Consider the following 17,930-nt stretch of genomic DNA (forward strand, 5'->3'; position numbering starts at 1 on the left):
TTCCCTCCGCGACTCCCTGGTCCACACGTCCCTCCCCACGGATCTCCCACCCGGCACTTATCCCTGTAAGCATAGGTGCTACACCTGTCCCTACACCTCCTGTCTTAACACCATTCAGGGCCCCAAACAGTCCTTCCAGGTGAGGCAACACTTCACTTGTCAGTCTGTTGGGGTCATCTATTGCATCCAGTGCTCCCGGTGCAGCCTCCTCTACATTGCTGAAACCCGATGCAGATTGGGGGACCGCTTTGTCGAGCACCTCCGCTCCGTCTGCCACAACAGACAGGATCTCCCAGTTGCCACCCACATCAACTCTGCTTCACATTCCCATTCAGATATGTCCATACATGGCCTCCTCTACTGCCATGATGAGGCCAACCTCAGGTTGGAGGAGCAACACCTCATATACCTTCCAGGTAGTCTCCAGCCCCTTGGTATGAACACTGAATTCTCCAACTTCGGTAATTCCCTCCCCCTCCCTTCCTCTATCCCAGTTTCACTCTGCCCCCTCTCCCAGCTGCCTACTACCTCCCTTATGGTTCCGCCTCCTTCTACTACCCATTGTGCTTTCCCCTTTTCCTTCTTCACCTTTCCTGCCTATCCCCTCCCTGCTTCCCCTCCCCTACCCCTTTATCTTTCCCCTTACTGGTTTTTCACCTGGAACCTACCAGCCTTCTCCTTCCCACCCTGTCCCCACCTTCTTTATAGGGCCTCTGCCCCTTCCCTCTTCAGTCCTGACGAATGGTTCCGGCCTGAAACATTGACTGATCATTTCCACGGATGCTGCCCGATCTGCTGAGTTCCTCCAGCATGTTGTCAGTGTTGCTACTCCTGGATCTATTTTCTGAGTTTGGGTTCAATAAAGTGCTGCAAAATGTACTGCAGTAAATACAGTGTATAAATGGATTACCAACAGTAAATATGGTATACTAAATCAAGTAGGCTGGACATTGTGAAGGGTAAAGGGCAGGTGTTGTACCATCTACAATTATACTGGGAGGCGAATTAATAAGCAAAAAGGTGCTGGCAATGTTTGTGGAGTGTAAAAGTGTATCACAGAGGGGACAGTTTCTATAGATAACTGGAAAGAGAAGAATGAAGATAGGTTTCGAAAGCAGCATATTTTCCCCTACAAAGCATTGGATGAAGTCAAGAAAAATATTCAATAGGCCCTTTTCTGGGATATTTCACAAACAGCTAACAACTTTATATTCTCCAGAGTTTAGGGGTGGGGAGGAATCTTACTGTAAGATTTGCAGCATATTGCAGGGCAGATGTTTCAACTGCTTGGAGGGTGTCAAACAAGACACAAAAATTAGACATAAAGACAATCATGTGAAACCGAGGTCCATGGGAATTCTCTGCCACTAAAGATTTGTAGCCTGGGTCACTAGAGTCATTTAAAGTGAAGGTGGATACATTTTTAAAAGATCAAATATATGAGGACTATGTGGAACTGGCACAGAGGGAGTTGAGATCTAGGGAAGATCAGCCATGAAAACATGCAATAAAAAGTGTACCATACTGGTCCCAGAGACCTGATGCACGAAAACAGGTGAAACTGGCAGTATTTCTATTCTCTAGAATTAAGAATAAGCAGCAACCTCAATGAAACATACAAAATACAGAAGGCTTTATGAAGTATATGCTGGGAGAGTTCCACTGATTCAGGAGTCTAGAAGTATGGGTCAGTGTTTCAAACTTAGGAATATGGCCTTTAAGAATAACAGGAGGGGAAGTTTCTTGTCACAGATTTCTCACTATTGCCTGTACCATTTTTATTCACATTTATGAAATGAACTGAATTTAAAAATCCTGCTGCTCCAACTCCATTCAAACATACACCTGGAGATCAATGATGCAGGCCTCAAAATCTCCAATCCTGTATTGAAATTCCATTCACTTTCATCATTATTCAAGAATTATAAATGAGGTCACAAACTCAGAATAAATTAAATTTCATATTTCAATTGACCAAATGATCCAATGATGGTGTACATTGGGGCAAAAGCAAAGGAACCAGCTCAGAAAAGGTTAATAAGAAAACTATAGCAACTTTTCAAAACAAACATTGGTAGGATGCAAATGAAGCATATATTTGTTTACCAATTAATAAAAACTATTTTTTAAACAAAATCTCAGTTCTGCTGGCATTACGAAAGTGAGCATATTCAAGCTTAAAACACTAATGCAAAAAAAAAGATAGTAAGGCACAGATGTATAGAATAAAAGACCAAAGTGACTGCTGGTGAAACAAAGGATAGAAGAATTTGTGTGCTGTCTGTGTCAGAACCAAGATCGTATATCACCAAACCTGAAAATTACCTGCCTCAAGACAAAAGGTAAATGGACATCCAGTAAGAACTATAGATTGTTATCTTAAAGCACAAGGCAAAGAAAATCTTTGTTATTAGGGATTCTGCTCAGATTACATGCTAAATCACAATCTACCTTTCAATGTTGTTTCCTCTCACCAAATGTGGATGCTGAAGCAGCATCTGGATCCACAAAAACAAATTCTAGAATTGTAAAACATAATTATTTATTATTTTTAACTATTACTTATATTATATCAAGCTACTGACTAAAACTTTGCAACAGTATGACTTTACTCCATACATTTTGTACTGCTCAAAGTTGATATCTACTGACTTTCTTCAGGTTCCTCCGTTTTTTTCATAACCTTTAATCTTTGCTTAATAACTAATTAATAACAGCAGTTGTAAAATGTTTATTCATTTCAGTAAAGTTTAGTGAATTTTAGAATTTTAAACAACATTTTCATTTCAATAGTGGTATCACAATAATGCAAGAAATACTGGTATAAAAACAGAACATACTGGAAGCATTCCATAAGTAAAGCAGCATGTACAGAAAGAGAAACATAAAGAGACTGAGTTTCTTCCACCTGAAACATTTAACTTTGATGTTCTTTCCACAAAGTTATGAATGGTTTTCCCCACAGAGTAGATAAAGAAATGAGATAGTCAGAGACTAGAAAATTAAGGTTACAAGGAAGGGAAACAAGATGTTATCTATAAAAGAAAACGAAGTTGCTATAATCAAAAAAAATCTGTCTCAGCAACATGTGAAAAAAATTAGTAGGAACTTGCAATTGGATATATCCTACAAGAACTGTGAAACCTGAAAAAGGAACCACTTGATAATTCTTTCAACGTGGTAAAATAGATGTTGTTTCCTTATTTAATGTACGATTCCATGAATTGAAAATTCAGGTTACATAGGTGAGAAATCCAATCCTCAATAACTGGTGGATTAGGAACAGGTGAAATTCTGGAATTTTTGGAGTGAGTTCACAACCTTGCTCCAAAGCCTGAATTCAACGTTTACCAGAGCATTTTTTGGAAGCCTGTCAAAAGTCAAAATACTTACATTGAGATACTAATAGTTGAATTAAATTCTTACTTGTGCAATTTTTGTCCTTAGGAGAGTTTAAAACACCTCTTAAATTGTCTTTGACCTGATTCCAAATTTTACTCTGTTGCAAGGATTTCCAGGGATTTGAGAGACTGACCATGAAACTTTAGTTTAAAGAGCATTTCTTATTTAACTCCTCATTGTCTTTTCCAAATAAAATCTTATTTTTGCAATTGCTAGCCCAGTGCCTGAAGCAAGCAAGGCAAGAAGGCCTTAATTCTTCAAATGAACATCAGTCAATTATACCAGAGCCCTCATTTATAGGCTGTCACTAGACCTGAGCTGACCGCAGGACAGACAACATTGATATGAAATATTCAGTTGAGGATTACCTCAAATATCACAACTAGCCTGTACTCAATATAGTAAAGAAAGTCGAGTCTGGTCTTCTGATAAATTTTCACAGGAAAATCTATGCCCTGGTAAAGGTGAGTGAACAATAAATTAAGTCTCAGTTATTTTGGTAAATGGCTCACTGAGTATTATGTAGATTTTTATTAATTTTTGAGGGTTTCAAATTGTATGACTGAGTTGAAAATGCAGAATCTTACTTTTACCATTATCATCAAATCTTCCACAACACAATTCAATCCCATTTCATGCTTGGAAGTCATCTCAATACTAATATCAGCACTACTTGCTAGTTAACATCACTTTTCATTAAATCTGCAGACACTTTGTTTTAGCAGTAAATGAATTGTGTTAATATCTAAACTACTCAATATTAACTACAACAATAAATGAATTGCTAAAAGTTATACTGCATTTTAATTGCAGCAAATAAAGTTCTATTTTTCCATCTACAAGGTCTTACAATTTTAAATAACTTTATTAGCAAAGAGCATAAACTAAAACTGATCTGCTATTTGCAACTATTATAGGCAATAAACTAACATTATAATGCAGTGATCTTTGGTGTGAATTATGTGTTAAGATATTAATCATAATAGAAGGATTAGTACCCATGTGGATAGGCCTTCTTTCTGCATCAGGTAAGTTAGGCACCATGGTAGAAAATGTATATTATGTAATCATAGAATTAGGATGGATGTCAGAAATTTTCATTTTGTTGAGGTGGGGGGGGGTTAAATTCACTGGATTACATTGTCAGTTTGTGCAACAAATTCTGTCCAGAAAAGAAAGCTGAATATTGGACCTGACTAAGGGTCGCATCATAACACACAGAAGTTGCTGGGATGTTAAATTATGTATTTCATTGCCACTGTAAAAATTAAATTAATTGGTTTCAGGGTTAAGATTTTTTTCAACTAGAATTATTTCCCCTTGAAATAACCCCTAAAGCTGTTGCTAATGGTTGTCACAATGCTCAATTGTAACATAATTGTTTAGAACTATCTTTTCCTACAAAACATTTTCATGGTCATATGGTTTCCATGCTAAATCCCAATAATGATGTTTATGGATAGGAGTACATCCAGCCAGGAGACAAGCAAAGTCAGCTGAGACACCTCAAGCAATTAAATGGATTGCCATCATCTCCTCAAGAATAAAACAATTTCTGAAATCAACTAGGTAAATAAAAGGGAAGCAGTCCGATTCTACTATCACACTTAAGCAAATGTACATTCCAAATTTCAATCATGGTAAATTCATATTAATTAATAATCTGCTGCACAATCAAACATTCAGTGGTAATAACGCTTTATATATACCAGGTAACAACAGGTCAACATTAGCTTGAAGAATGCTATAGAACTTGATGTGGGATTGACCTCATCTATCTCACAATACCATGATAAAGAAACAGCCAACCCAGATATCCTGGGATATCATGACCAATAGTGAAAAAAATAATGTTTTTTTAAAAAGGGGAAACTGTGAAAAATGAATTTAAAATACTATAATATTTTATGAAAAAGGAAAAAATCTGCAAATAAAATGTCTAGACATATTGCTATTGAATGTAGCCATAGAATTAATGGAAGGCATTTTCAACAGGGATGTAAAAACGGATCACTTCAACAGAGGGTTGCAGACTCAGCCAGCCCCATCATAGTCACAACACTCCCCACCATTGAGGACATCTTCAAGAAGTGGTGCTTTAAGAAAGCATCTATGATTATGAACCCTCACCATCAAGGTCATGCCCTCACCTCATTACATCCATCAGGGAGGTGGTACAAGAGCCTGAAGACCGACAAATCAGGAATCCCCTCTGTCGTGAGATTTCTGAAAAGACCATGCATGACGAGTACTACTTCATTATTCCTTTCTTTTTGCACTATTTCTATATTTTGTAATTGATAGTCTTTTATGCCTTTGCACTGTACAGCTGCCACAAAACAACAAATTTCACGTTATGTAAAGGCAGTGATAATAAACCTGATTCTGAACGAGATGTGAAGGGCGATGATGAGAAGGTGGAATCAGTTGAGCAGAGGTGAGTGGGATAGAGGCTGATATGTGATAGTTGGAGCCAGATGGGGTGGGGGTGATGGGCAAATGGAAGCAAGCGGGGAGAGGGTGGGAGGAGTGAACAAAGGGAAGAAGGAAGCTACATGGACAAGTGAGGACTGCATGTTGGAGGGCAGCACTAGAGTTGTGGGTTACCTGAAATACGAAAATTCAATATTCATACCATTGGGTTGGAAGCTATCCAAACAGAATACAAGATGCTGTTCTTCCAATTTGTATTTGGCCTTTCCATAGCAATGGACAAGACGAAGGAAAAACAGTTCAGTATGGAATGGAGAGTTGAAATGAGATGCATACAAAAGCTTGAGAGGCCAAAGTAGACAGTGCAGAGCTTAATTTATAGCTTTCCCTTAGGATACTCAGTTGTAATTTAATGTTCCTCCTTTCAGATTAAATACTTTGCATATAATTTCCTTTTGAATTATAATACCCATTGTCCATTCTAACACTACTGTTTCTATGATCCGCCCCCTCTGCAAACAGAAACAATGTACTAATTTTTCCATTCCATCATTGTCAGTGCACTGAGGTTATTAAAGGTGACAATACAAATAGATGACTGCATCACAAGCCCAACAAGCTACATCACATGTCATAAACTAATTTGTCAATGCAATCACACAATTAACAGTCTTGAAGAGATTCTCTGCAATTTTCCAACATATTTGGAAAGGAAAATTGTACTGAAGGACTTTACTCTACCAAAAGTGAAATATGAATGTTTGCCTCCCTTGTTGCTATCAGTAACACAACTGCAAAACTATTTTCGATGCTCAACTTCCACAAACTTATTCAGAGCCTTTCAAAGTTATTTTTAATCATCTCCCTTTCTGCTTGTAATTTTAACTGTCAAATGTTACACATCCCAAACCACAAAAATATATATCTATCGTTGAAAAGAGCCTTTTTTACATGCAAGTATGCAATATTTACAGGATGGAAGTATCAGAATGACAAAAAGCAGCAACTTACTGTTTTCAGATGTACACTAGACCAGACCAAACATCACATTTCACCAGTTCCAGCCTTCAGATTATGAAACGGGTCCCATATAAAGACTCAACACTAAAGGGCACCAAATGCATAATGCTAAAAGTTCAATCTGAAATGTTAACTCAGTTTCTCAGTCCACAGATGTCGTCTCATCTGCTAAGAATTTCCAGCATTTGTATTCAGCAAGTCCGTATAAGCTTTGTTGAAGACCAATCAAAATAGTCCTACTTTCATCCTCCTTTCACATTTCACTCCAGAATGTACTGCCTCATAGAGCAGGAGATAACTATTCTACATTACTCATCAGATGAGAATTAAATCAATAAATGAGAAGAAATAGTTTCCTTGATTTCCATCATAGCCAATGATACAATATTTACATCCTTTCTCATTAGGTAATGCATTGCAAATCCTAAACAGGCAAGGAAAACTATTTCCTCATACGTCTTGGGTTATTTTGCCAATTACAAACATTGGGTAAATAAAGGAAAACCTCTAAATTTTTTTTTGTAATTTTAAAACCTCCATAATAATGTGTTTTTTTAAGTTTACACATTAGAAATAAAGCCGTCATTTTCCATTCATAACCAAGTGACTTCTTCAGGAAAATATTTTGACCTCTGCCAGAAGTCCTCCATTACACCACCACAGTCAGCAATAAAACATTACGATAATTGGAGAACTGACAGCTACAAATAATTCAATCTTTAGGGAATTGATTTTCCACCGGTTTTTGATCCCACTTATTCTCTGAGTGCAAGCAATTCTGGGAACACAAATTCTAGAAAAAAAAATCCACATCACATGTAAGAAGAAATCACCATAATGCTCAACAAAGCAGAAAGTAATAAATTCAGTTATCAGCAAATTATAATACTGCACTTTCTTGAGATTATACATCCCTTTGAAACAGTGAAGCAATTGTCTACTAAACGCCTAACCACTCTCCTTCCACAAGCTTCACCTAATATCAGCTGTTCTTTCGAATCTTAACATCAACAACTGTGAATTATATAATGCCCTTTTTGTTTACCTCTCTGTTAGTCACTGATATACATTTCACTGCCCTTTTAATACTTGGCTAGAGCTGTGCATGTTCTCATTATGTTTGTTCCATTCTCACCTTACAGCTGTGTTCAATCCCTATATTTACACAATACCTTATGAAATACCACAGGTATTGATCATTTTCTCTTCAAAACCAGTGCATAAATATAAAAGAATTTGAATGAAAATTTTGCAGAAGTAATTCTACCTCCCACACTCCAAATGTGTTACTGCTGCTTCACCAGGTTTGGAGTACCTCACCACCATAGGCCTGATTCCCCAGAAGTAACTGTCTTTGCAAGGCAAGAAACACTGAACAACCTTTAGCAGTTACAATACAGTACTCATAATAAAATTCCTGTTTTGATGTAACAATATTCCACTGCCTTGCCATAAGAAACGCCTGAGGAGATTCACCATAGCACATAGACTTAAACTTGAACCATTTCTATTGGGAACATCAATGGATCTTACTCTTACAGGGTAGATTTGGAATAATTGAATGAGGCAAAACAAAGGTTAAAGGACATTTGTACAGGTATGTGGCTAGCAAAGGTTTAGATTATACAGGCCAGATGTATGACTAGTTTAGATGGGCATTGTGGTCGGTAGAGATGACTCGAGATTAAGAGCCTGTTCCTGTGCTGTATGATCAAGACACTAACATTGGGGTCATGTTAAACCACAATAGTTAGAATAAGTTTCTTCAAACATCATAGAACTGTCATGACTTCTTTGATATTTGAACATGGTAGAATAAAACTACAGTGCCTATAAAAAGTATTCACCCCTCTTGGGAGTTTTCATGTTTTATTGTTTTACAAAATTGAATCACAGTGGATTTAATTTGGTTTTATTGACACTGATCAACAGAAAAAGACTCTTTCATGTCAAAGTGAAAACAGATCTCTACAAAGTGATCTAAATTAATTACAAATATAAAATACAAAATAATTGATTGCAAAAGTATTCACCCCCTTTAATATGACACACCAAATCATCACTGGTGCAGCCAGTTGGCTTCAGAAGTCACATAATTAATTAAATGGAGATCACCGTGTGCGGGCAAGGTGCTTCAATTTATTCAGTAAAAATACACCTGTATCTGGAAAGTCCAACTGTCAGTACCCTGGCAAAAATTACACAATGAAGACAAAAGAACACTCCAAGCAAATCTCTGAAAAGGTTATTGAAAAGCACAAGTCAGGAGATGGATACAAGAAAATTTCCAAGTCACTGAATATCCCCTGGAATACAGTTAAGTCAATCATCATGAAATGGAAAGAATATGTCACAGCTGTAAATATGCCTGGAGCAGGCCACCTCCAAAACCTGAGTGACCGTATAAGAAGAGGACCAGTGAGGGAGGTCCCCCAAGAGACCTGTGACAACTCTGGAGGAGTTACAAGCTTCAATGGCTGAGATGGGAGAGACTACACATACAACAACAGCTGCCCAGGTGCTTCACCTGTCGCAGCTTTATGGGAGAGTGGAAAAGACAAAGCCACTGTTGAAAAAAAACTCACCTGAAGTCTCGGCTAGAGTTTGCCAGAGGCTTGTGGGAGACTCTGAAGTCAGCTGGAAGTAGGTTCTATGGTCTGATGAAACCAAAATTGAGCCTCTTGGCCATCAGGCTAAATGCTATGTTTGGCATAAGGCAAACACCACACATCATCAAAAATACACCATCCCTACCATGAGGCATAGTGGTGGCTGCATCCTGCTGTGGGGATGTTTCACTGCAGCAGGACCTGGAAGGCTTTTGAAGGTAGAGGGTAAAAAGAATGCAGTAAAATAAAGGGAAATCCTGGAGGAAAACATGAAACAGTCTTCATGATAACTGCGACTTGGGAGAAGATTTGTTTTCCAGCAAGACAATGACCCTGAGCATGAAGCCAAAGCTAGAAAGGAATGGCTTAAAAACAACTCATTTAATGTCCTAGAGTGGCCAAGTCAGAGACCAAACTTCAATCCAATTGAGAATTTGTGGCTGGACTTGAAAAGGGCTGTTCAAACATGATCCCCATGCAATCTGACAGAGCTTCAGCAGTTTTGTAAAGAAGAATGGGGAAAAATTCCAGATGTGCAAAGCTGATAGAGACCTATCCACACACATAAAAGTTGCTGGTGAACGCAGCAGACCAGGCAGCATCTATAGGAAGAGGTACAGTCGACGTTTCGGGCTGAGACCCTTAATCCCACCAGCATTTTTTGTGTGTGTTGCTTGAATTTCCAGCATCTGCAGATTTCCTCGTGTTTTAGAGACCTATCCACACAGACTCAAGGTTGTAAATGCTGCCAAAGGTGCATCTATAAAATACGGAATTGAAGGGGGTGAATACTTATGCAATCAATTATCTTGTGTTTTATATTTGTAATTAATTTAGATCACTTTGTAGAGATCTGTTTTCACTCTGACAAGGTCTTTTTCTGTTGATCAGTGTCAAAAAAAGTCAAATTAAATAAACTGTGATTCAATGTTGTAAAGCAATAATAATGAAAACTTCCAAAGGGGGGTGAATACTTTTTATAGGCACTGTAATTCACAGCATGTGGTGTGCATCATTATATTCCATTGTACACAGAGTCACTGCTGACTTTCTATAAAATTTTGTCTGATCACACCAAAGGTACAGTGAACAGATACCATGCATACCATAATGAGTTAAAAAAAGAGCCATTTGTTCAAATTATTTTCAGAAAACTTGTATACAGAAAAGAATTCATGGAAACAAAATGTCTAGTGATCAGCAGGATTGCGTGAACAAGATAGAAAAGCAAATAAGTTTCTGTATTTTATACACAATAAAATAGAACTTTTTGAACAGATTTCTTTTTCCAAAAAAATGTCTTTGTACAAAACCCACGCTAATGATGAATTCACTGCAAAACAGGATGCAAACTGGTAACCACATTGTGCACGAACACTTAATTACACTCACAACAAATTCTACATGATAGAATCGTTCATCTGTTAAATAAATGAAGAGCAATTTGAAGCTAAATTCAGGAAGTTTACGTTGTGGTACAGAATCATATTTGACAAAAGTATTGATGAAAGAACTGGGCACACCAATTATTCAACCCAATCCGTGCCCATCTTGATTTGTATGATCATCAGTCTCTAAAATTAAATGCACAAACCTGCATGCCTGATTCTCTGATCCATATAACATCTGAGAAAATCCCCAACAAGCATAAAATTTATGCTGATATCAATCCAGAAAGAATTTCTATGATAACACTGGCAACTATACCAGTGTTACCAATTTTGCTTTATGTATTTTCTCATTATTTAACTGCTTACTCCAGAAGTGTACTTCATAGCAACAAATTAAATGATTAAAGATATTATGTGATTTTCCATGTTCTCAACCAGGTGAGACACTAACTACATGCTAAATCAATACCAATCTTGGGACACACTGCTTTCTAATCAATGACAAGAATTCCTAGGCCATTTTAATTGATTTAAATTCTCAAATGATTTCTACCAAAATTTGAAATGCACTTTCACACTTTAATGTAGAATTCTTATTTTACTGTACACTAATAGTACTTTGTGGTATGAACATTTAGTTTCATGGAACACATGTAAAATAAGGAACAGCACATTCCAAACATGTAAATAATCACAGCAACTGAAAAGAACCCTGATTTCACAATGATTAGAATGGGGTTTCATTTTCAGATCCTTTCCTTTATATTGCCCTGAATTGTTATCAAAATTAGTACCTAGCATTTGTGAACAAATCAAAATATATGGTAATTCTCTGTCACACTTTCCTCAGAGGAAGATGGTTTTTTTTGTTTCATGACGTCTCAGCCCCTGGACAATCATCTTCAGGACTTCATTATTGGCCCTGGTCAAAAGTGTGGGCTCTGTGATAATTAAGTTACCTTTATGAATCTTCAAATAATGCAGCAATTTGTCGATATGCATCGAGAACTGGCTAACAAAGAGACTTCGCCTCATCCCTAACAATACTATCCATATTCAGTCAAATCTGCCCCAAAAACTTGAAGAAAGCCCAATAGCTTCCATGAAAATGTGACCTGCTTCATTGAAACCTTATCAAAACTTACTCTGTGCACCGTAGGCTTACTATACTAACAACCTTGTGTACAGACCCTCCTGTGCCTTGCATCACCTTCTGGACATAATCAATGTATACAAGCTATCTTATCTACTTACATTTATTGTGTTTTTTATTATTGTGTTCTTTATCTTATTGTGTTTCTTTTATGCTGTATCGGATCTGCAGTGACAATATTTTTCTACTCCTTTACACTAGTGTACTGAAAATTATATTAAGCAACCCTGAATCTTGAACAAGATGCAATATTTTTCCAGCACACATCCCAATAATTCAGCCTGTACCAACTAGGACAATAGTAGTACTGTATGTATATGGAAATATTACGATCTCCAAATTCCCCTCCACAAAACATATCATCCTTACTTAGAAATATTTCACCATTCTTGCACAGTTGCTGGGCCAGAATCCAGGAATTATAAACCTGACAGCACCATGGAACTACTGGTCTGCATTGGTTAAAGGGAAAGCAGGAATGCATATTAAATAGTCTTTCCACAGCACATACATCCAACAAATGATTTGAGCTTTTTTTTAAAAAAACACAATCAAAATAATGATATGAATTGCCATGTTGTTTTAATTTATAACCTATTTTACTGAATACCACAAAATCTGTTTTCAAGTCATAGCACAAATAATGGAATAAGGTCATCACCATGACCCAAACTTACCATAGTGGTATATTCTGCTTAGCTACCTTGATGATATCAAACACTAGGGGTACTTGGTTACACTCTGCTGGTACTGATATGCAAACCGACTTGAGATTCATTTGTAGGAGGATGAAGTGACTTTTTAAAAAAATAAAGGCACAAGTTGCCCTGCATCATTTCAGCCTGGTGTTCTTGCGAGAAACAATCATCTTAACACACAGAGCTGTCACTATCTATAAACCTACTGAAAATATATATAAAGGAGCAATCGGTAAAAGACTTAAATTAATGCAAATACTGCATACAGTCACCGATCATGATTAACTGCCCACGAGCCAGCCAGTGGTTTCATGTTCTTTGCATGAACACTATCATTAATAAAAAAAATGTTTTATTCATAATCTATTCCCTTGGTGACAGAAGACAAGACAATACCAAGTGGTTTATATCCTGGTTCAGAAACTGTAACAATTGTGTGTGTGTGTGTGTGTGTGTGTGTGTGTGTGTGTGTGTGTGTGTGTGTGTGTGTGTGTGTGTGTGTGTGTGTGTGTGTATATCTCACAACACAAACAAAAGTAGTCAACCATTCCCTGCCATTTTCCCGAAACCCGGTAAAGCGAAAATAAATGTTACAAACAGAATCAGATTAAGAAAGAATTTAACAGAATAAACTAACCCAACTGCAAATGTTACTGTATCAGAGTAAATCAGCAGGTGCCATGAGTACTGTATTAGGGTTAACTTACTTTTATTCCTTGTTGTTGAGCGGTTAGGGTAAGCTTGGTCTCATCCAAAAGTAATACTTCGCAATAGAATTCTTCTTGTGTCGTGCAAAAGCAACCCATTGCTGCATTGAAACTAGGATAAACGGGGATAAAACTTGATATAAAGTCCACTGAACGTCCGTGATTTTAAAACATCGAGTTGAAAGTCCAGTTAAGAAATCATTGATGAGGATATCATTGCACTGTGCCGCTTCTTCATATCTGAACAAGAGAAAACGTACCAATTGGTAACATGAAACACCAGGTGCAGGATATCTTTTCTCCCTTGATGGAAAACCGCAACAAATACAATGCAATCTGTTGTATCCTTTAAAATGAACGCTACAGAAGTATGCCCGACAACAGGTAAGTTCGGCGAGCTGGTTCTTGGCAGCGGAACGATGGGATGGGTGATCTGAAAGAACAAAAGCAGCCTTCAGTTAAATAATTCCACACACACACACACACACACACACACCGCAACTATGACAGAGATTTCATGAATATTACAGGGATCAAAATCAAATCACGATCTTCTTCCGATTCTTACAACATAGATAATTTCACATAAATTGTTCAATGATCTAAATTTACGACCGAGTCACGGTCCGCAGACGCCGCTCTTCACAATAGCAAAGGAGTAAATGTAATGTTTGCTCCTAAAGAAACAAGCACAATTCAATTCACAGCAACCACAAATGCCAATTGTTAACACATTATTTAACATCGCTGATCATTTTTGTAAATTACATTCTGGGAGATTAACCGTCGCTGTCCCCAAGACACCAGATGGTGAACCGCAGGGAATGTCTCTAGCCGGCTTCTGCCAACTTGTATTCTGCTGGACCTCACCTTCCACTTCTCTCAATGGGAAGGCGGCTTCAAACACGAGCCGGGAGTGTTGACGCCGAGGCGACCTACATCCCGCGCCGGTCCCGAAGCTCAGTCGGCGGCCGAACAACGTCTCCCCGGCGCTTCCTCCCACTTTTCACATGCTTCGAGAGCCTCAGTTCCTTTCCCAGGCGGTGGACTATCAGTCCCTGCTCTCCTGCGCCTACACTATGTCTCCGCTTGACCCCAGCGCGGCTCCAGTAACCGGGGAGACGCCGCCACCCTTCACCTTTCACCCGCAGCCACGGAGCGCGAGCCCGGCACCAGCGCGCGCGCACCCTCCGCACTACTTGGCAGCTTGGAGCTTGCAGTCTTTGTTAGACAAAGGCTACTGCTTATCACCAGTAATCAATTACCCCTAGGTTGTTTATGCATACAAAAGATACTGTTGGCAGATATGACAGCAAACTTTACAAACGTTACAACTGCACGACAACCTTTCGCAAGGGAAAGATGATCGTGCTTCAGACCCGTAAACATTTCTTTCAGTCTTCACGGTTCTCTCACTAAACAATAATCAAATTCTGCTTGATGTGAAACGGCATTTTTTTAAATATTTAAACTTTGCCACCATTATACTTTTCAATCCAGAAAAAAATTTGCACAACTTAGCTAACTGCGTCAAAAACATTGACAGCCGAAGAACAACTCTGATTGTAAGCCATGGTCATTCAAAACACAATTCTCGGGCTTTGTGATGAACTTGCCAACTATTCGATGCCCTGATTTCCTTCATTAATATTGATGAGAATCAATCATTTGAAGGGGAAAATCTAGTCGTTGGAAACAAAAACAAAAATGAAGAAGCGCTTATTGCAGGTAGGAACTGAAATGTTTACTTAGCAGCAATAGTGTTCAGCTGATAATAAGCTAACCTGAGAACAGTGCCCTCAAAAAGCTCTGATGGATGTCAAGGTATTAGAGAACGAAATCACGTGGGACATGTGTAAAGTGTTTGAAATGCTGCTGGAGAGGTGGAGACAACATTGTATTTGTAAACAGTTTGTTTAAACTGATGGCAATCACATCCTGTTACATGACAGTTTCACGATTCAAAAGCAAAAGACGGTTCATGTGAGTATTCGTGTTAAAATCAGACAGGTTAAACAAGGCTTGCTGAAGAACCAACTACATTGCCACCGCGAGCTAAATTACGTTGGAGGATGAGAACCGGGTTCAGAATAACAATCCAATAGCAACGTTTTGGACGGATTTGTGGAAGGAGGGGGAAAAAATAAGACTGAATAAGAGAGCTTTGGGATCTTCATAACTGAAGATAACAGAATATGAGTGAAAGTTTCAAAGGCATATGGACAATATTACTGAAGTAGAATTTAGAACAGTACAGCGTAGGGAAGACGCCCTTTGGCCCGAGACCGTGCTGTCTATGATTCCAATCCACACTAATTCCAACCACCTGCACAGGGTTTATATTCCTCCAGCCCCTGCCTGTTCACGTGACTATTTAAAAATCACTGTCATATCTGCTTCCCTTGACAGCACACTTCAGTCACCTACTATTCTTTAAGTTTAAAACTTGCCTCATCTGTAACATTTCTTCTCCACCCCCAGCACTCTCCCCATGCCCTACACCACCAAGCAAAAATGCTAGTTGTTTACACATCCACCCTGGGAAAAAGAATCACTACCTCCCATCACTTTGTCCACTTCTCAGCCAATGACACTCCAGATAAAACAATCCAAGACTGTCCAGCCTCTGCTTATAGTTAATGCAGGTCCAATCCAAGCAATGTACTGGTAAACCTTTTCTGCAACTCTCATCTTCCCCATCCTCCCTGTGGAGTGGCAACACCTGAAATAGCCTGATTCATCCAAAAGCAGTGGTGATCAAATCCACAGAGAGGGTATCGAGGTTGTGACTAAACGGTGATGGCTTTCATCTTCCCTGTGTTTACAGTATATGAAAGGAATTTTAGCTCACCTGAAAGAGATTGAAAGATGTACTGAAGAGTGCGATAATTGGTTCCACTGCCATATGCTGTACTACATGTAGAATCTGATACCATGAATTCAGATTGAATTGTTACAGGACAGTATATAGTTGAGAAAAAGAAAAGAGCTGAGAATAGATGTTTTGCAATAGGAAAAGAAATCTTAGTTACAGTTTATCATATTAAACCCTCCTTTCATTGTCATACCATTTGCAAACCCATATAAGCTACAAATTTTCAACCCCGTTTATTGCAAACCTTAAGAATGATCCTTAGCATATAAACTAAATTTTGGTGTCAGAAGCTATCTGTCACTTGTATTTTCATTAATTATTCATTCTTTTATTTCATCCATGCTTTACTTTGGCTTACTGTAAGACAAAGGAACAGAATTAGGCCATTTGGCCCATTGAGTCTGCTTTGCCATATGATTGTGGCTGATTTATTATCCCTCTCAACCCCACTTGGGACCATCTGTTGCAAGCCATTCAAGACATTTATTTCTGTGAAATTGGATTTTAAGTTAGGTAAGCTTTTCTTTCAATTTATCTAGAATGCTTGATTATCATTGCGCTTTCGGCTCAGTTGAAAGGCCATGCTTGAAATACTGAATTGTTTTATTCTGTCTTCAGCTACTGAAAGATTTTCAGCATTTTCTGTTTCTTTATTTTCAAGATTCTTTTTTAAATCAATGTTAAAATTCATTTCAATACAACCAGTAATAATCTATTTTCAATCTGCTGCTATACTGCATGTACAAAATAGAGTACAGCATGTAACAAGAAGACAAATATAATATGACTTTATTACAGTTCAGGTAACTGAATGAGCACTCATCTTTAAATCATGTAGCACAATGGCAGGTTTTATCCCAATATTTGCTTTAAATAAGAAAACTTATTGTCACATTACTTTGTGACATCCACTACTGGAATAAGATAAAAAAAAAGAAAGTGTTTCCATTTATTCAGTTCCTTTCAAGTCATGAAAAAAAACCTCAAATATTTCACCCTTTTTAATTAAAAAGATCTCAAATGTACTCACTGTTATTTTTAGAACGTGGTAGCCAAATCCAATGCAGCAAAATCTCAATGGCAAATGTGATTATTTCACTACTTACCTCTTCAAGAAGGGCAATTGCTAGCCAGTGTACCTACTTTTCTGAAATTATGCCCTGGGATCTTTTATGTATGTCTGAATGGATAGGCAGGCCTTCTGTTTAACATCCTGGCTGATAAATGGCATCTCCAACAAATCACTGCTCTCTTAGCAATATACTTGAGTGTCCATCCAGTTTATGTGCTTAAACCTCTGAGTGGAGCTTGACCCCTGACTTTCTGACTCAGTGTAAAAGTAAAAAAATCTCCCTGGAAATAGATTGTAAATTGATTTTTTTTCACATGGATTAAAGTGGATCTCAAACCTACCATTATACTTAAAAGGCAGAAATGTCACTTTGTTGTTTTATTATATTTTTACCCTTCAGTATATTAGCCATGTTGTCATGTTTAGTGTTTCAGCATGTTTTATCACCAATCTGCCTCCAGAGCAGTTTGGTGATAATTAGATTTCATGTGTTTCTATTTCAGAGTTAAAACAAACAACATTAATTATATTAGGAGATATTTTCAGATGTTATATACCTGAACACTCAAA

At 37.8% G+C, this 17,930-nt stretch overlaps 1 protein-coding gene across 4 annotated transcripts in view; it reads right to left on the reverse strand.

Moving 5' to 3' along the window:
• The window catches only part of epb41l4a (erythrocyte membrane protein band 4.1 like 4A), a 236,026-nt gene extending 221,474 nt beyond the window's left edge, over positions 1-14,552 (reverse strand). For all 4 annotated transcript variants that reach the window (XM_063069160.1, XM_063069159.1, XM_063069158.1 and 1 more), the window contains exons 1-2: positions 14,284-14,552; positions 13,414-13,846 (exon numbers count right to left, since the gene is read on the reverse strand). In XM_063069160.1, the coding sequence (XP_062925230.1) occupies positions 13,414-13,512 (99 nt within the window). In that variant the 5' untranslated portion in view covers positions 13,513-13,846; positions 14,284-14,552. The remainder of the gene's footprint in view (positions 1-13,413; positions 13,847-14,283) is intronic.
• Between the last annotated feature and the right edge of the window lie 3,378 nt (positions 14,553-17,930).

This window comes from Mobula hypostoma, chromosome 16 (assembly GCF_963921235.1).
Source record: "Mobula hypostoma chromosome 16, sMobHyp1.1, whole genome shotgun sequence".
Lineage (NCBI taxonomy): Eukaryota > Metazoa > Chordata > Chondrichthyes > Myliobatiformes > Myliobatidae > Mobula > Mobula hypostoma.